General features: G+C 35.6%; 1 protein-coding gene across 4 annotated transcripts in view; it reads right to left on the reverse strand.

Annotated features, from left to right (window-relative positions):
- The window catches only part of LOC101682837 (sodium channel protein type 2 subunit alpha), a 137,984-nt gene that overhangs the window by 41,024 nt on the left and 75,802 nt on the right, over positions 1–21,158 (reverse strand). For all 4 annotated transcript variants that reach the window (XM_004743983.3, XM_045066746.1, XM_013052020.2 and 1 more), the window contains 6 exons: positions 20,273–20,560; positions 14,905–15,252; positions 10,873–11,005; positions 6,262–6,500; positions 4,103–4,276; positions 932–1,288 (listed from right to left, as the gene is read on the reverse strand). In XM_004743983.3, coding sequence (XP_004744040.1) covers positions 932–1,288; positions 4,103–4,276; positions 6,262–6,500; positions 10,873–11,005; positions 14,905–15,252; positions 20,273–20,560 — 1,539 coding nt within the window. The remainder of the gene's footprint in view (positions 1–931; positions 1,289–4,102; positions 4,277–6,261; positions 6,501–10,872; positions 11,006–14,904; positions 15,253–20,272; positions 20,561–21,158) is intronic.

A 21,158-nucleotide genomic window follows, 5' to 3' on the forward strand; every position in this document is an offset into this window, starting at 1 on the left:
CAACCCAGAATAATTCATATGTGAAGTACAAGAATCTGATCCCCATCACTGAGTCTACTGTCCTCTCTTCCCCATCCCCCTGGGTCTACTGTCTGTGACAGTCTACTTTTCTTCCTACCAAGCTAAATCTTACACTGTAATTAAAGATAATTTGGGTTCAGCCCCCTTGACAAAGCCTGTCTAAAGCAATGTCTCCACTTTGTGAACTTGACATACGGCACTTTGTTTTTATATTTTTGACATGTATTAGATATTTCCATCTTTACTCCTGTTTGAGTATAAGTCATATCATGGTGTATATCTATCTTCTTATCACCTTTTCCATGCCTCCAGGACTCTGTAAAGATGTACTGGGAATGGTTCATTTGACACAGACATGATAATATGTGATTCTTGAGTCAGTGTTATTTGCTGATACTGTAGTTTCTAGGCACCAAATAGTGCATGCCCTTTTAATGCATTTGAGGTGATCATTAATTTTTTTGAACTCCAATTTGCAGGACACCAAAATATGAAAACATCTTTAAGTGATACAATTGCTGATACTTTAAAAAAGTGTGTGATTATTCTTAGTACCACATCCATGCTTTAATACAAGAACTAAAAGATAAAAGCTAGAAATGGCTCTCTCCATGGAATAGTAAGAAGTATAGGTATGAACTCTGGTTCAAATGGTATTTTAACAGTTATGCTATACGGTATATATGTCAATCATGTAAAACTGGAAAAAATAAAAATAAACAATGAACAAATATTTTTTAAAAAGTTAATGTAGGTCTCAATAGTCCAAACTTTACCTGGCTCCTGCAATAATGAATAATTGAGCATTGTTTTTAAAAAGCCAAAAACATAAAACATTCCTCAGTTGAACATACTTTTTAATGATTACATTTCTTTTACTAAAAATAAGGAAAATATTTTTACTACATACCACCAGGTTTCCAATCACCATGACCATCATGAAGACAGTAAGGCACATGGTTTGGCCAGCGACCTCCATACAGTCCCACATGGTTTCAATCCACTCTCCGCACAACACGCGGAACACAATCAGGAAGGAGTGGAAGAAGTCATGCATGTGCCAGCGTGGAAGTTCACAATCATTGGAGATCTTGCAGACACATTCTTTGTAGCTCTTACCAAAGAGCTGCATGCCGACCACGGCAAAAATGAAGACGATGATGGCTAACACCAAAGTGAGGTTACCCAGAGCCCCCACTGAGTTGCCAATGATCTTTATCAGCATATTCAGGGTGGGCCAGGATTTTGCCAATTTGAACACTCGGAGCTGGAAACAAAAGTGAGAAGGCTATTACTGCCCTGCCTTCTAAAGGATCTATAAATTTATTTACAAGGAAAATCTATGGCATAATTGTCTCAATTATAGGGTGATGGCTTATTTGCATGTCAACTTTTACCTAGCAAATGTATCAGTTATTTAATACCATGGGTATTTTTCATTCTAAAATAGTCTATTTTATAAGTAATACAAATATATTATACAGTTTTTATTGGCATTTTAATGATAAGATACACCAAAACTTCCAGAATCTTACATAAGTAAGATTCCATTCAGAATGGGTAGAGTATGCAAGGGAAGAAAGTAGAGTGCCCCCACACACTTGCCCCTTCTGCCAGGCAGGAAGTCCATTTTACTTATGTAAAATCTTACTTATGTAAAATCTTACATATGTAAGATTTTTTTGTTTTGTTTTCCATAGGGACCTGACATAGCTAAGATTAATGATGATTAATTGGCAGAGACTGTTTCACAGAAGTAGAGGCTGTCATTACTTGGGTATTAAGGAGGACACGTACTGCATAGGGCACTGGGTGTGGTGCATAAACAGTGAATGCTGGAACACTGAAAAGAAATAAAATAAAATGGAAAAAAAAATCTCAAAGTGGATACATTTTTTTAGTGTACTTGAGACACGTAAGTACAGATAAAATTAACACAAATTATGTAAGGTGCAAGAGGAAAAAAAGCAACTAATTTCCTTAAATCTTTAGATTGCTTTAATCCTTGCTATATCATAAGTTTGTTGCAACAACAAACTTTTTATTTTAAAGAAGATTTATTATTCAATAGTCCACCTGTCCTTGTTTGCATTTCCACTTTCTGTGAACCATGGTCAACTGTGGTCTGGAAGCAAATGATGCGCTTTCCTCCTTCTTAATAGTGGCCTAACGCTATGTCACAATGCCTACGGCGCGTACATCACTTCATCTCAACAGATACGCATTTTATCATTTCAAGTCATCACTAGAAGAAGGGTGAGTATAATACAATAAGATATTTTGAGAAAGAGACCACATTCAGATAACTTTTATTTAGAGTATATTATTGTAATTATTCTATTTTATTATTACTTATTATTGTTAATCTCTTACCGTGCCTAATTCATAAATTAAATTTTATCACAGGTGTGTATGTATAGGAAAAAAACAGTATATACAGGGTTTGGTACTATCCACAGTTTTAGAAGCATCCACTAGGGGTCTTAAAATATATTCCCACGGATAAGGGGGAGGAGACTACTGTGGACTTAAGTTAAAAAGCTGTATTTTGTCAACTCTTATGTCTTCAGTGACTTAATTAATTCATTACAGAATGTAAATGGCTTGCCACCACTACTTGACATGTCATTTGTATGAGCTCATGGAATCCTCTAAGGTACCATTTACAGTTCAACTGCAGCAGCATTTTTATTTCTGATGCTTCAGTAAATGTCAGGCCAAGAGTAGTGCATTATTTAATGGCATCTAAGTTACCCAAAGGAGTGGATATAAGTACCAAAATGTTTACTTTATTCCCAGAGAATAATTAATGCAAAAGAGCTACACACTAAGCAAAACACTAATGATAATATGTTTCCTATTTCCCCAAACTGCATCACATTATCTAAAGATTTACTAAACATTTTTAAGTAGTTGCCCATATTATTTGTTATATAATCACTTCTAATTTTTTTTAAAGATTTTATTTATTTATTTGACAGAGATCACAAGTAGACAGAGAGGGAGGCAGAGAGAGAGAGAGGGAAGCAGGCTCTCTGCTGAGCAGAGAGCCTGATGCAGGACTCGATCCCAGGACGCTGAGATCATGACCTGAGCCGAAGGCAGCGGTTTAACCCACTGAGCCACCCAGGCACCCTCACTTCTAATTTTTTCTCTGTTTTCTGCATCCTTTTAGCTTCAAATTAGATTCACAACTATCCATGACAATCAGGGAAGGAAACCATAGCTCTAAGGATCTCAATTGAAATTTCATCTTCGAAGGTGGTACAGGAAATTCTAAATAGACTTCAGAGCAAAGTCTTGACTCTAATCACCATTAATACATTACTGATAGGAACCTGTCTTTAGTAACTATCTACAACCCCTATTAATTGAAAATAAATCACAAAAAGAGCCAACTCAAAGTAACAAGATAAAACATATTGTACTTTAAATGGAAATGTGTCAAGTGATATTTTGTCTCTTAATTATAAAAGATTTGTGAACTGATGAATATAAAGATCAAATAAAAGACTCTTTCTCTAAACTTAACAAAACATAATACAGCAAGTCTTCTCAGGACTACATCTGGTGACTTCCTGCCTGGCAGAAGGGGCAAGTGTGTGGGGGCACTCTACTTTCTTCCCTTGCATACTCTACCCATTCTCAAATCTTGACTTCTGTGGGGGCAAGGTGGGCAAATCCATAATTCTGAGCCTCTGAGAGAAAGGTGAGCTCATCCTAAGTCTCAATCAAGTCTTATGCACAGTTAAGCAACTTCACATAACTGAAAGGTGAATAATATGTTTAATTGTATTTGGATTTATATATGAATCCTTTTTTCTCTCTCCCTATTAGCCCTGCCATTCAATTACTAAAGACAGAACTGTTGGTTGTTCGTTTGAATAAACATCATTTACCTGTCAAAGCTATGATGAAGAACAAATTACCAGCTGGTTGTAAAGGAATCTGGTTTGTTTTTAAATATACTCAAATAATATTTTAGCTATAGAAAAAATTATAATTCTTGTTCCTACTAAGTAAGAGAGAAATTTGATTAAATTAATTATAAAAACATTATAGATACTTTCAATTAACTTACCAGCCGAAATGATCGGAGAACTGACAATCCTTCCACGTTTGCCAAACCAAGTTCCATTAAACTAAGGCTCACAATTAAACCGTCAAAAATATTCCAGCCTTCTTGAAAGTAATAATATGGATCCATGGCTATTATCTTGAGAAACATTTCTGCTGTGAAGATCCCAGTGAAGACCTAAACAAGAAATGTTATTACACAAGTGAACACTCTTGAAATCATAAATAATTATTGAGCTATTTAACTTACTCCCAATAAACCACAATTAAATCATAAATTTTAAAAATTGGTTTAGATCCAGTAACCTCAAATGGTGTGTACTCAAATCAATATTTAAACTGTTTATTATATTTAAGTTTTATTAAGTTATGAGGAGTATATGAATTAAGACCATAAAATTAATATTATCATTTTTATTTTCATGAAAGTTTTAGCTAAAATATTGTGGGCAACTGCACTTCATAAATTTCAATTTGATGATTTTTCATTTTCATTCATTTTGAAGTATTTCTAGTCACTCTTGTGATTTCTTCTTTAACCCACTGTCATTAGGAGAAGTTTTTTAATTTCCACATATTTGTAAATTTTCCTAATTTATTACTTCTAATTTCATTCATTTTTGTCAGAAAAGTACTTTGTATGATTTCAATCTTTTTAAGTTTATTGAGGCGTGTTTTATAACCTCATATATAGCTTATCTTGGGGAATATTTCATATATACTTGTAAAGAATGTATATATACTTGAAAAGAATGTATATGCCCTGTCCATACATTTTCTACCATTCCATGATTCACCTCAAATGCAAATCTTGCCTTCCTTAACATGTAAGACAAGTCCCACTTTGAATTGTTCATTTGTTGTTTTTGTCTTTCCAGCATCTATTCTCCCTTCATCTAGAAATGGCAGACTTGATTTTTTCTTTATAATTCTACTCATTTACTCTGTCTCTAGTGATAAGAAATGGTTCTGGTTTGGCCAAATAGGGCATTTTAATTCTAGAACCAGAGACTGGCTTAGAAATGGTTATGTAACTCCAGTCAGGCCAATAATCATCAACTCTTAGACCTTTGTTAAGGAACTAGTTAGGAAGCACAATCCTTCTGCTCAGGAAACTATTCTGGTAAGATAAAAGTTGGTGGGCTGTTGCCACCAATAGAATACCCAGCCAGAGACAAAGGAAGCCTACTGGGAAGAAGCAGGGTCAGAAAATGACTTCCAGTGACATTGCTTGAGAAACAGAATCTGTACAGGTTAAAACCTGGAGCTGTGCCCAAATGGGTGTTAGTTAGCTACTTGAGGTAATGAAATTCTCTTTATTTTTGCTTATGCCCATTTGAGTTGTTTCCTAATACTCACCTTCATTAAGCTTTCTTCCATCCCTTGCTTGTTTTTTAGAGATAATATTGAAGTGGTTCCCATATAGGTGAAAATTTGGACTAGGTAATGTTATTATTACTTCCTACCCCATAGTTCTATGATTTCTGACTACAGTTTATGATATTCTCTGAAATAGCTTTCAGAGCCTCTGATATAGTGTTCAGACATCCCATTGCTCTGTCAATTTCTTCTGGGTACAGTTTCCCCAGTTGTGAAATACAAACATAGTATCTGCCTTAGGACTGAATTTATGGGAATCTAGAGAGCGGGAGCTCATGTAAATTTCATTTCTCAAGTCAGGAGGTGCATGAGAACCTAAGCCTCTTTCATATATATGGATATATACATATAAATAATCTCTATATGATTATTTCCTCCCAAAAGATTCCATCTTCAGTGTTTATAAATGATGTTTCAAAATTTTCTGATTTGGTATATTCTATAATTTGACAAATGTGGTCATGACATTAAGAATCTATTCTAACTACCTGGTGAGAAACACATCACAATCTTGTTAACATAGACCAATATCCTCTATAATTAATGTGCATCTTTCTAGTAAAATTTAATTCTAAATCAAATTGTACATAAAATCTTTCACTCTTCTGCATTATTTAACTGTAACAATCAACATATTTTTGTTATAAAAAAAGGATGTTAAACTTTTGCTGTCCAGGTGTACATGGCCAATTAATACACATTTAACTTGAAGGTGCTATATGCAATTCATTAAGGCAGTCATGAATTCTTTCAAGGGGAAGAGGAATCCTCAGTGAGTCTTACCAGGTTCCCAACTGACAGCACACTGCTGAACTGCTCTGTCATAGGGTAGTGCTCCATGGCCATAAAGAGTGTATTTAAGACAATGCAGATGGTGATGGCCAGATCAACAAACGGGTCCATCACAACCAGGTTGACGAGATGTTTCACCTTTAACCATGGTTTACAGCAGTCCCAAATCAAACACATGTTAGCAAATTTGTACCAGCAGGGTGGGCATTTCTGTCTGGATTCTTCAAGTTCTGGGGAAAATAAGTTAGAATACTTATGAAAACTGCTTAATTTCTATTAGGCAGCATTGCTTTAAATTGAAAGTGATTTTTTAGAAGTCTGAAGTTGTCAAAAGGCATTAATAGGTTAATCTGATGGTGGAACAGGAAAAGACCTATTATGTTAGTTGTCATAAAAACATGGGCACAGAAAGGCTAGTAAATTTTCCAAATCTATTTTGGCTAAACATAGTTTCACAGATTCTATCTGCAATATTAAACTGTCCAAAAATTATCTTCAAGGATATTTGAAACTAATGGGGAGGACTTGGGTTAAGCTCATCCATGCTCCAGATAGAGCCAGATGCATATATATATATATATATATATATATATATATATGCATATGTATATTATACATATCAAAGAATCCCTTCTCAGAAGATGTCCTAAAATTTCTATCAGTTGTGCTGAATCTTAGTTTCTTGAATTAGATATATGTTTTGAGTCTTTTAATGAAATAGTTTGGTCAGTGTCACCAGTCTTAGTCAAAAAGTTTCCAGTTAAGCTTTTTTAAATATAGGCTTGCATATTAAACTCAACAGGATTCTTTTTCTTTAAATTTCTTTATTTAACTAGAGGGCACAAAAGAAGAGAAAATATGCATGTTAAGAAACTAGGATACTCACTGTTAGCAGAAACCAATGTTTCAATTGAGAATTATGTACTACTATATAAGAGGATTTTAGGTGGAACGTATGTAGAATTCATAAATTATCATGTTGTGGATTTATTTGAAGGTATTAAAGTGTATAACTATCATACCAAGTCTATGATATAAGATTTCACATCATAATACACTAACTTAAGAAAAAAGTACAGTGATTTCAAGAGGCATTTCAAATGAATAACAGGAGAAAGAAGACAGACTTGCATAGCTCTTTAAGGTGATACTCAAAATACTGAACCTTGGTAAATACTGGCAAAGAATTTTAGAAAATTAGGAAGTGGAAAATTACTATCTTCTTTGGTAAGATGATCTTTTAATCAATTCTTAAGTGGGAAAACAATGCAGAACTTCTTTTCTGCCCATATCATTACTTCACACCTGATTATCTGTTCTGCCAGATATAAGGCCACCACTTCTTAGCACTAAAATAAAGGAAAAAGATTCTTTTTTAATTCATGGTATATTTGACTCTGGTCAGTTATTACTACTGTTGCAACTGGAATATTTCTTCAAACCTGATATAATTAACTAGAAGCTAAACTTTGTGGGGGAGAAAATAACATATGAAATGGATAAACACAACCATAGCTAATGATTTTTTATTTCACTGATAAACATTCACTATTAACTAATACTATAAGTTCACCACTTCCCTAAAGTAAAATTAATTTCCTGAATATTTTTAAGCAGAAATCCATTAGAGGTAGATTCTTCATTGTCTCTTTAGATACTAAAATTCTTCAGGTGCACAGTTCAATTCTCTTTTTCTTAATACATAATCTTGTAAACAATAAAGAATAGCTGAGGTATAAATCAGAGGAAAAATACAATATCAATAACCAATTATTGCACAGATGCTTTTAAGACTCCAAAACAATGTCATGTTTATGTTGAAGATAAAAAGATATCATTTATAGTAATTAACAAAAGAGAAATTAAATAATAACTCTTGGCCTGTGTACAGTCAGGATAAGTATTTTTAATGCTACTTGTCATTTAGCAGGTAAAGAGAAGCAAATGGGAATTGTGTAGAAAACAAACAAACAAACCAGAGAAAAGTTCAAAAGGGAAAATTCAGCCAGTGTTGCTTATCTTGACACCAGGAAAAAGTGGATCAAAGTTGTTTTAGTTCTAAAATAAAATCATCCCATTATTCATGCCAGAGAGAGGGAATGAGAGACAGAGAGAGAGAGAGAGAATCTTACATTTTAAAACAAAACATAGCACTCAGGAAAGAACGACAGCCATCTCTCCATTATTCCTGTGTGGATTATCCGCACTGAGATTCCCTTACATCCTAGTTTGCGTATTTTGCTGGTTCTCCTCAATTCCTCAGGTGTTTGTAACTTACCCTCCCTCTATCCTTCTCAAGGATGTGACCAGGAAACATTTCTGTACAGTTTTTGCATTTAAAATTTGAAAAGCAAACAATTTGTTTTTGCTCACCTCCTACAGTTTCATTAAGTAGGAGGCTATTCATTACATGGGACAATGGAGACTTGACTGTAGTTCAAAAGAAGGAAAACAAAAGATGCCAGCCAGCTGGATCAACAAGCCTGGTTCAGAGAGAGAGAGATGGGGTGGTGGTGGGGTGAGAAACTAAACCATGATTAGACATAGAAGAAAGGACCCCAAATAAATGAATTATGTCAACCTAAGAAACCTTCTACTGTTAGCAGGACCAAAAAAGGGAAGGACTATGTAAGACAGCTCTGATATGCATGTGTATGTGAAGTATTGCTAACAACCAACCTAGATCAATGTCACATTCAAAAGTTTTAGATACCATTGAATAAAGAAAAGAAAGGTTTATATTCTATAAAACCAATGAAAAACAGAATGAAAATGTTGCCATGGTCCCTCACAAAAGTATAGTTAAGAAGCTCTTCAGGTATTAAACCTGCTTCCTAAGTTATACATATTTCTAGGACATCCTAGGCAACTCCATTGAGATACATTTCAGTGGAGAGCCATGTGGATACACTCATTTTGAACTCTGTATCTTAATTCGTGGGCAAGTTCAATCTTGTGGTGGATTGATGTTTTTCAAGTAATTGCTTATGTTAGCTCAAACTTAATGGTATCAGAAGTGCAAAGTAGGACTGTTGATTTAGACTTACCCTGTCTCCTTCTCTACTTCTTGCTTTAGGGAGCAGACATGCTGCTGACATCGGTAGCAGAACCACTGGCAGCTTCCTCTCAGTGGTTTTGCTATGGCAAGGAGCAGAAGACCAGAGAATCTTCAAAAGATTTACCTGGAGGGACAGGGAGGAGCAAGCTACTGGCAGCTGGGGGAGAAGAGGGAGTGCAAGCTAACGCAGGCGAGGTTGGGGAAGAACGTACTGAGTTTAATATTCCATAGAAATCAATGAGAAGATTTCTGATACTGAATTAAGATATTATGAAAATTGGGTCTTGTAATACTGACGTGGCTGTGATATATATCCAGACATCTACACTGTGGGTTTTTTTCTGGCTGTGACTTTTAGGCTTTTGGTACTGGTATTAGTATCAAAAAATCTTTGCATTCAGACTGGAAAAAGAATTACTCCAAGAATGCCAAGAGAAACTATAACTAACAATAAGAAATGCATGTGCCTGTGCATTCTCTCTCATTCGCCATCTTTCTTCTTCCTTTGACACGTCTACAGAAACACACACACACACACACACATGCACACAGATAAAACCTAGGAAAGGGCAGAAAGGGGGGTTATAAAAGAGAAAGGGAGAGAAGGGAGATGGAGGGTGAGGGAGAAGGATAGAATATATTTTATATGAAAGTATTTTCCAAGTAGTTGAAGTTGATAGTTCACATTTAAATTCACTTATAGTGTGGAAAGACACAAATGTGAATTAACAAAAACAATGAAAGTAAAATGACAATGATTATATTTACTGACTGCCTTCTACATTCCAGATATATAGGTGTTTTATATATGATGTCTAAATTCTTACAACAACCTGATGCCTAGACCCCATTATCTGCATTTTACTGATGAAAACCCCCCTGAAGTTTAGAGTCGTATTAAAACATTTAACATAGAGGAGAACCAAGAATCAATCACAGATCAAGCTGTCCCCAAAGTTTTTATTTTGGCGTTGTAAGATCCAGACTGCTAAACAATATGCTAACTACTCAGATATACAATCTGCAGCTAAAGAAAGAGCCGATATACTGTAAAATACTGGTCAAAGAGAGGCAAAAGTAAGTCTACAAAATTTTGAAAAGTTTGCTTCAAACTGGTTAATATCAAACCTTAATCCATATTTTCATTTATAGTTCTGGTTAAATCAAAGGACTCTATAACTTTTGTCTCAAGTAGTTAATACAATTCAAATGGGTTAGCATGATCATGAAAATAAACATTTATCATTACACTCCTTTCATTGTCATGCACACAATAAGTTTCAACAGTTTAGAAGTGAATCTACAAAAGCAGTATTCCATGTATATCTTGAATTTACAGTAGCTTCCTGGAGGCTAAAGGTAAAAATCTGTATGAGATAGTAGAATCTACATGTTGTATGTGGATTTTATTTTATCTGGTAAAAGACATAATGCTGATGTAATATAAAGTCAGGAAGAATTTTCTTGGAATTTATGGAATTAGTATTTTTTTCATCATTACCAACGTACCACCAAGTAGCTCTGCTATAAGACTTCTGACATACCTTCCATGGTGTTAGTTAAAATACTGGCTAGACTCATTGCTCTTTGCCTTGCTGTAGGATCTTCCAGTAAATCCATGGAAACATGATAAGAACTGGACCTTCTCTTTCTTAGTTCTGTTTCAGTAGTTGTGCCCTGAAAATAAAACTTCAGGTAAAATAACTGTTATTCTTAAGGTTAGCAACACCCAAAGTGTTGGGACGCCTGCATGGCTCAGTTGGTTAGGCCACTGCCTTCGGCTCAGGTCATGATCCCGAGTCCCAGGATTGAACACCTCGCTGGGCTCCCTGTTCAGCAGGGCATCTGCTTCTCCCTCTGACCCTCCCCGCTTCTTTCTCATGTTCTCTATTTCTCTCATAAGTAAAAAAAAAAAAAAAAAAAAAATCTTAAACAAAAACAAACAAAACAACCCAAAGTGTTCCTATAGTAGGTACTACTTAACTAAGCGTCTACCAGTTGAGAACAGCTCATTAAGATTTTGCTGGAATCAGCATTCCTGGGAAGTGTTTGAAAGCCCATCAGATTCTCAGCCTTCAATGACGCACACCTGGGTTTGCAATCAAGATGGACTTTAATTTCTCCACGGTGGAGCTTTTGGCTGGATGGATCATGCCTACCATTGCAAAGATAATCTTTTAGCATTTCAACCATTCCTACCTAGAACTTCAGACTGAAACTCAGTGTTCCTTAATTTACTTTCAGGTTGAGTTATTAGATCTTTATAGATACATATTCACAGTTTAACATATGGGAGGAGTTTTTAAGGTTTCCCTAATATGTGTTAGTAACAGTTCCCTTAAAAGATGAATTGAACTTATAAAATGCTTTTGTTCATTATAAATAGGTAACAACTCCTAACATAATAAAAGCAAGTATTAGAACTAATTTTTAACATTTACATTTACAAAACAACTCCACAAAGCATTCACAAAACAACACATCCTTGGTGCTGAAACTCTAATTTAAGTCAATAACACCAAGTTGGGGAAATTTGATTTTTCACTATGACAAAATGATTCGATACTTTCCTATTCCAAAATAAACTCACCAAGATTCCAACATGGGCAAAAATTTATTCCTACCTTGGGAGATCAAACAATGAAGTTAATTATCACAGGAAGAAAGGGCAAAACTCATGTATTTCATATGCTGATCTGAGTGCTAATAATAAATAAGTCATAAGTTCATAAGTTCATAATCCTCCCTATTTCTAAAAGAGCAACATGATTCCTGTTCATCTACTTTGACTTTACTGTGGAATGAATAATTAACATTATTTTATTAACCTGAATACTTCCAATGCAGACATTCAAAAGCAAAGTTTCCACTCAGTTGAAATGATTGCCACTAGTGGTGATAAACATCCATCTAGGTCACCCTAAAATTAATTTTATGGTAGAAGAGAAGCATGATTAATGAGAAAAAAAAATACCACCACCACCACCACAACCACCACCACCACCTCACCCCGTTTTAACTAAAGTCCCTCAAATCAAAAAGTTGTTTCTCAGAAATTAAAATAATTGGCCTGGACGGAGAGGCAAAGTTTTAAGGAAAAAATAGGGTCACTTAAAGGTCATCTAATCTCTTCTGCTCTACACAGAACTATATGTGAAATCCTAGAAGTCTAATTTTTAATGATAGATTTCTGATCCTCTAATGATATTACTGAGGAAATTCTTTCTTAAGTTAAATTGCTTCTATTGAATTTACATGTTGAGGATACTGTGTACTTTGGGGGATATCATTTGCCTTCAGTGCCTCATTCTCTATTCTCATTTTCCGCTCTGCTGTCTCTCAAAGCCTACTCCTTTGCCTGCACCTTTGGCTCAGTACCCTGCCTCTGAGTGCCTGGCTGCGTGATTGCAGAATGGACACGATGGAGTGGAAAATAAAAGGACCTCACTAAGCTTGGCTTCAAATGGGCTCCCATTTGTCTTCAGAGAGGTGTCCTATCCTTTCTGATGGGGCAGGAGTTTTATGGTAATTACTGATAAATTCTAGTTTCTGAGATACTCCTTGTATTTATGTAAGGAAACTGAGGATTTGTTTTATTTGTTTACCATATATCAAGATCAGTGATGCTCATACTTTATCCTGTGTAAGAATCATCAAGGAAGGAGTTTCCCAGACTTTGTTCTCTTCAGTCTTGTGGTGTGAGTAAGTCTTGATTGGCCCAGGAATTTCTATTTTTTCTCTTTAAACCACTTTATTGAGGAATGACTGACATGCAAAAAGCTCTACATATACACAATTCAGTGGGTATACACTTGTGAACTACCACCACTATCAAGGCCACAAACATCTCCGTCACCTTCCAAAGTTTCCTCTCATCTCCCTTTTTACTGTTGTTGTTGCTGTTATGGTTTGTGATGAGAACACTTCACATAAAATCTACCATCTTAGCAAATTTTAAGAATACAATGCAATATCGTTAGCTATGGGAATTATGTTATATAAATCTCCGGCCCTTATTTATCTTGCTTAATAGAAATTTTCTATCCTTTGGCCATCAAACTCACAGAAACAGAGAGCAGAATGGTGACTGCCAGGGGTTGGGGGAAGAGGGAAATGAGGAATTTCCATTTTTAAGAAGTATCCCAGGAAATTCTGATGTAAGTAGTCTGAGGATGAGTAAATTTTGAGAAACACTGGGTTAAATATGAAAATGTTTGCTTCCTTAGCCATTTTCTTACTTTCCATTTAAGAAAGTTAAAAAAAATTCAATGAAAGACTATATTGCAGTTTGGGTAGAATATAGTTTTAGTAGCTAGCACACCGGGGGTAAAATCTTAGTTCCACCATGTGCAGACCTCAGCTTCCTCCTCTTTAAAATAGGAATAATATTAGTACCTATCATACTTAATGAACTAAATGGACTTAATGAACCAAAACACATGTAAAGTGTTCTGGGTGGTGTCTGGTACATAGTTAGGCATGATTATTTTAACAGAGAAGTTGATATTCCTTCTGCCTTCTTCCTGGTCCTTCACTACAAAGTTCTACTTTTTTCACTATTTATCTGACTCCAGGTACTTGGACACTGCTTTGGGAGAAAGTGGTGGGGAGAGGCCATGGGAAAAAAGTAATCAATGGCTATTTCTATAACCTAGGTAAGGGGTAAGAAATTTAGGTGACTGAAAGCTGACTACAGATAATTTTAATGTGGCTGAAAGAGCTTCTCCAGCTATAATAAATGGGCTTGTTTTAGAAAAATCATACAAAGAAGATTACAATATGATTTGGAAAGCTGTAAAATACAACCTAATGACATTGCTGGAATATTTTTATGTCGGGCAATAAAATCTTATTTAATACCAAAGTTAAAAAGGAAAATAACAATAATATATTCTTATAGGTGTCTGCTATTTAGTTGAAACTCTTTTTTATATGCTTGATTTACAGCGTCTTTGTGTACAAAAAGAAATCATGATAGTAATATAAAAATTGAAATCTTCTCTAAAAATTGCAATACATAACCCTACCAGGTACTTTGAGTGACTTCTTTATCACACAAAGGTACAATGGCTGGCTAAAAATGAGTGGGTGCTGAAAATGTTACAGCATTCTGACCTGCAAAGAAAAAGAACAGTACATGGCAGGATTTAGATGTCTTTAGTAATAGTATCTACTTCAAGCAGAAGTATCAAATTCTCTTTTCAGTGGAACAGTGGTAATTAGAATCTTTTTTATCATTTCTTGCATTTCATTCAATGATATTAATTAAACATTATGTTTGATAAATTGTTGCTGTGCTTTTTGACAAGTTTCATACCCCTAGGCCTTTAAGGATATCCTTTTCTTTTTCCTGTATAATGATGAATATTTCTAATTAGATTCTGTGAGAGGCAACCTATATTTTTAATTAATTTGTAGAAACATCTAAATAGAACAATTTGACAAAGTGAGTTCACAGCTGGACTCAACTAACCCCAACAAAAGACCTCACAAAATTCCTGGATATGGAAATCAAAAAACACTGCTGCAGCAGCCACAGGTCCCTTCCCAACAGTGGCAGTTTTCATTGGCCTCACCTCAGGAAGGAGCTGTCCAGCCGGAGATGTGAGGGCAGACGGGCCCCCGACCAGTGAGACCACTCCATTGCAATCCACCGCACTGTGCATCTTTCCGTTCACCGGCAGAATGGGTAGTACCCTGGAGGCACGGCTGGCCTGGCTGACATTGCTGTGACGCCGCTCTCCATGTCTGTGTGGCACAAACAGAGAGTCTCTCCGGCTGTCATTGTCCTCAAAGGTGCTGTGCTCATCATCGGCAAAGTCATTCTCAGAGCCAATATCCTTTGTTCGGCCTCTGAAACTGAAAAGGCTCGCCCTACTGTTGCGTCTTGGAGAGAAAAGGGAGCCACGGATGCTCAACAAAGACTATGAATAATAAGAAAGCAAACAAGACATGGATGAATCAAGAGCAGTCATCCCCAAACATGTGAGACATGACTCATGTCAGAGAGTAAGTCGCAGGACAAGTTGGAACCATGGGCTCCTGTGGTAACTGCTGGTGGTGTTCTGGCACACTCTACCAGGTTCACCCCATTGGTTTTGCTTTACCTTTTTCTCCCTTCCTTCATTTTTAATTTTCTATCATATTCTCTATTTTACACATGCCTTAAGAGAGTTGCAAGTACCCCTCAACATTATTTTGTCCCATTACTGGCACATAAAACAGATTTTTTTGCTAGACTCTATTCTAGAAGTTAATCTCATTTAACATGCCAATGAAAAGCAACTACACAAACACCTACATTCAGATCCTTTGAAGCCAAAAATATAGCCAGTAAGAGCCCACTAGTGACCACACCCTGATGCAGATCTCACCACAGAGGAAAATAAAATCAATCTTGCTAGTAGGTCTGTTTAATTATAGTACAAGGAGCAGCTTCTCCCCTTCCCTTTGCATATTTTACAATGTGTTCATGAATAAATTAAATAAATCAAGCTGAGAGAACTGTATGATTCATTCCATGATTTTCACTCTTCTGTCTCTCAAGAAATTTGAAAAGACCATATTCACAAAAACCTGGTTTTCACCGAGTATTTGGTCACAATGATTACACAGATTACTAAGCGGCTACATTGTCACTGCTACCGTGCAGTTTTCCTTGATTCTTAAGCATTGTAGCATTGAACACAATCTCTTCCCGATTATTAATAGTCTACTTTTATAATTTCACTATAGTAATAAACACTTTCTTGCTTGTCCAATATCCATTCCTCCTCCTCCTTTCAACAGTACCCTGATTATCCTTGACAAATGATCCTCAGTCAAGACTGTGACCAGGCCCGGCCCTCAGGCCATCGAGAACCGTTTAAAGCTATGCAAGGGGACCCTGACTGGTCCATTGGCAGCCACTTATTGCTTTCACAATTGTTGAGAAAGAGGTGCATTTTCAATTGGGGTTGCTAAGAATATGGAATATAAGCTTGAAGTTGCAGTAGCATCTTGCCACTGTATTGGAGGAACTAAGGCTTAAAATATGGAGAAATGTTTGGCCATAGTAACATGTTTGAGTCAGTACCTAAAGCTACTGACATATTATTTATCAAATCTAATCAGTTATCTTTATTTAAGCTGGCTAGAGTTGGATTCTAGGACTATTAATGGAAAGAATACTAATTTAATCATTTAAATGTTGTTAGTTTGATCTTTTTCTCTCCAAAGGATTTAAAGCTAACTAAAATTATTTTGTACCTATATATTTTTTATATTTCCTGACCAAAAAGTATGCTTTTAATTTTCTTTTTAGCTAAAAAAATAATTTTTCTCAAAAATGTCTATAAACATCTGTAAAACATTTATAAGCTTTAAACACTATCTTGTGTTATGGAATCTTATTCATCAATTACAGAAGGAAGGACATTTAAAGAGGCTGATCTGCTCCCTCAGAAGACATCCTTTCTTCTTTTCCTGTTCCTGTTTTTTCATTTTATTACCAACTTCACTAGTAAGATTCCTTCTTTTCCTTTACTGTTTTCCACATAAGTAATTTTTTTTATGTCTCTCTTAGACTACTACCCAATTTCCTTCACCTCTTTTCTCTCTTTTCACAAGGGACTTTGAATAAGCTATAAAAACATGAGAGTTACAGGATTTGTGACATACTGGCTATCAGCTCAAAAAGTCAGACAAGATATGCTTGGAAGAAAGAAATAAGGTAGAAACTATACGTATCACTATTAGTAGGAGTTTATATTTTAACTACAAGTACTCTACTTAATTAGAGCCAATAGAAGGGTTTGGAGGGAAATAGGTTATAAAATTGCACACAAGATTTCTCTCTGAGTTCAAAGGTGAATTACGCCATACGAGAGCACAGCTTACATGAGACAGCTGTATGAAAAACGATTGTGCCTCATCTGTTAACATTAGCTTCTGTTGTTTGCATTAATTATCTAATCCATAACAATCAAATGCTGCACCACAAATAAAGGATGGCCAATACGAAAAATCTTCCATAACAAATGAATCCCTAAAAAAACCCGAAACTCCTGCTTTATTATAAACAGGAAGTGAAATAATAACCTAAAAAGGTTGACTATATCTAATGACTTAAGAAGGTTGACTATAACTTCAGAATAAGATACTCAGGGACAGCTAGGTAGCTCAATAGATTGAATGTCCAATTCTTGGTTTTGGCTGAGGTCATGGTCTCACGGTCCTGGGATTAAGCCCTGCATCAGGTTCTGCACCCAGCACAGAGTCTCCTTGGGATTCTCTCTCTCCTTCTCCCTCTGCCCCTCTCCCCATTTGCACATGCTCTCTCTCTAAAATAAATCTTAAAAATAAAATAAAATAAATAAACACCCAGATTGTCTTGAGATTTGATTAGAGATTGTACTCTTGACTTCCTTCTCTCCCATCTCCCACATGAACAAGTCAAACTGAAGTCTAAGAAATATTTCATACAATCCACCTACTTTACTGAGAAAATTATAATCTTGCAGTTGAAGCCTACATTGTATATATATTTTTTCAATGTGTAACTAGAAATGGTTATCAACACAACTGCCTTTACATCATGTCACCACAAAATGATAGTCTTTAATACTTTGGGGTCTTAGACTCTCAAAAAAACCTATCACTGGGTCTTTCATTACCTTAAGAACATCTAGCTTCCTTAATATTTTCTGTATGACTTCCAGGGACTTGGAAAGTGGGATTAATATAAATTCAGGATTCTCTCTTTTCTTTCTCCCCTCTTCCTCCCACTCTCCATCTCTCCCCATCCTCTTTCTTTCTCCCTCTCCATCTTCTTAGCTATTCATCTATTTATCAGATACAAGGAAAGTTTTCCCTCTTTTAAAATATAGATACCACTTAAGAAATAAATATCAACCTGAGCTAGATGTTGCATGCTGTATATGGAAGTAATCACTTATCATGCCCAACTAGCTAGGAAATAGAGTTACAAAGAAGACGGTACTGGAAGAATGATATATTTGTCGGCAATATTTGCAGAAAGAAGTAGGTCAGAACTGAACCTTTTCAGGCTTCGTTATTTCACCTAGACTTAGTTCTACTGGATTTGAATTTGAAGCAAATTGAAGACACCTGGTGATCTGCAGTTTCAAATTTAGGCCTTTTAATCTTAATCTCACCAAACAAACTGAGGGTTGCTGGGGGGAGGGGGGTTGGGAGAAGGGGGTGGGGTTATGGACATTGGGGAGGGTGTGTGCTTTGGTGAGTGCTGTGAAGTGTGTAAACCTGGTGATTCACAGACCTGTACCCCTGGGGATAAAAATATATGTTTATAAAAAATAAAAAATTAAAGGAGATGAAAAAAAAAATTTAGGCCTTTTTATCTCTCTAGTAACCCACCTTCCTTCTCCGCTCCCTCCCTCCCTTCTTCTTTTCCTTCCTTTTCAACATGACCAATGCTATAAAAAGGGGATCTGATTTTTAAGAAACTCACATTTATTAAGATTAATGTCTCCACTAATTAAATCAAAATGATGATGACAACAACATGAATGAGAATAGGTATAAAATGTAGAATTAAAACCAAATTCTATTTTAAATGCAAATCCAACACCACTAATCTTTTAATCTATCCTATCTCATAATGTTATTTGGACTTAGAATGAATTGAATTGACTTACGAAAATTTTACACATATTTAATATGAGATTGTGAGACTGTATATACCACAGAGTTTATGAAGAGTAAGTATAACCCTAAATATATGTATATTTTTAGGGAATTCAAAATGTAAGTTTCTTTATCTGTTTTTTAAAACATTTTTTCTAGTCAGGCTGCTGAAGTGGAAAGTTTCAGTGTCACACCAAATTTGAATACCACCTCAGCCTTAATAACTCTATGGCATTGGTCAATTATTCAACTTCACTGGGCCTAATAAATAGTGAATACAATTCTAATGTTAGCATTAATTATGATAATGTAACAAGAATACCAAGGATAAAACAAGCACTTGACAAAGAATACAGCCCTCCTGTTCTCACATCTGTAGACTGGGGATGATAATTATAGTACTCACTCGGGGCTGTAGGCTGAGTTTATACTGGAAGATGCAAAGGACTATGTAAGTGTTAGCCATTATCATTGCTATCAGTGTTGTTCTTATTGTTATGATTACTGAATCATACTAAGTGACACTGTCATCCGAGAAACTGTATTTCTGGTCATTCTCTTGGTAATTGCAAAATTTAAGGATCCTAAATTTCAAAGTCTTGTGTTGGTACGTAAGCCACAGGCATCCAGTGAACATTTACTATACCATATAATCAGGCTATCTTTTCAGCACAAATCCTACATTAAACATGAGAGAGATAATCAATTGCAATTAAGCACCACTATTTATTTAGTGTCATAAATAATCCTTAGCGCATTTCCACCTAAGAATTTTGGCTACACTTTTAGAAAAATTTTGCGTCAGTCTCCTTTGAAACAAGCGTCTGAAGAAAGATTCTTCCAATGAAGTTTGTATGTGAATGGGAACAACTACACAGATGGTCTGGAAGAATACATCGTTCACTTCTAGGAACCTGCCACTCAGAAAACCCATAGCCACTGGGACCCGGCACAGTAGTGTAGCTAAAAAGGGATGGGAACCATCTGCTGATAATTTCTCATGTGGAAAATTGCCCTGAGATGTTTGAGCCTTCCACAAAACCTCAAAACCATTCAGTGGGGTCTAGGCTCTAAAAACACTTTCTTGGGATTTCAAAAAGTTGCAAAACTCACAAATTCTCTGAGGTGATAAACACAATATTGATGATCATTACAGTTCTGAATGTACTGTGCCATCCATGTAGAAGGTGGTTTTATTTCTTCCAAATTCTTAAAATTTGGTAAAAATACCAAATTTTGTACCTTTAAAAAATGGTCTGTTGTGAAAATGCAATTTATGTAAGCTAAGAATATCTTTACCTGATGTGGAGAAGAGAACCTCTTTTCATATGTCAACCTGCTTCCCTCTAGGGAAAAACGGAAACCTTTTTTTCTTATGCTATCTTCGGATTCAGATTTGCGGACCCCATCTTCCTTCTCTTCTTCTCCAGACTGCTCTTTCTGCTTCTTTTTCTTCCTTCTGTTTTTCAGCTCTTTTTCACTCTTGGAGCTCAACTTTGATGCTACTGAAGAACTCTCTGAGAAAACTCCTATCCCGCCGGCACCGCTGAACTCTCTTGATTCCGCAGATGCGGCTGCAGCCGCTGCCTAGAAGCGCACAAGGAAAACCTTGAAAAACTCTCTCCCTGTTTACTAGTTAATCATCTTCAGTACCATGAATATGACCTTGAGAAGCAATTCTCCATTCTGGTCCATATTTTGGAAAACGATGCGTTGTCATTAAACCAATTAAAGAGTTACATTCAAAAGACACATGGAAGATGATACATGTGACTTTGACGGAAACTTTAAAGCTCTGGCTTCTCACTATGCTCTCTAATTATTCAACAATATGAGCAAGACATTCAAATATCATAACAAAGTTTCCATGACTTAATCACTGTATGAAGAAGGAAAGAATTTAAGAATTAAAGTTCCCTATTTTAACCTGATCCATCACACATCTACTTGACAATAAATTTTTAGTGCCAGCCTAAGTTATTGAATTTTATTCAATTAAATATTTTAGTTTGATAAACTTCTGTCTATGACTTAAGTGGGGGTATTTCACTAAGAAATATACATCAAAAATATATTACAGAACATATATATATATATATATATATATATATATGAATCCCAGATCATGGCATCTGAATAAATTTCTAAATTATTAAAGTGCAGTTTGGGGAAAGCTATTATATTC

Source organism: Mustela putorius, unplaced genomic scaffold, assembly GCF_011764305.1.
Source record: "Mustela putorius furo isolate JIRA1106 unplaced genomic scaffold, ASM1176430v1.1 tig00003869_pilon_pilon_pilon, whole genome shotgun sequence".
In the NCBI taxonomy this organism is placed as follows: domain Eukaryota; kingdom Metazoa; phylum Chordata; class Mammalia; order Carnivora; family Mustelidae; genus Mustela; species Mustela putorius.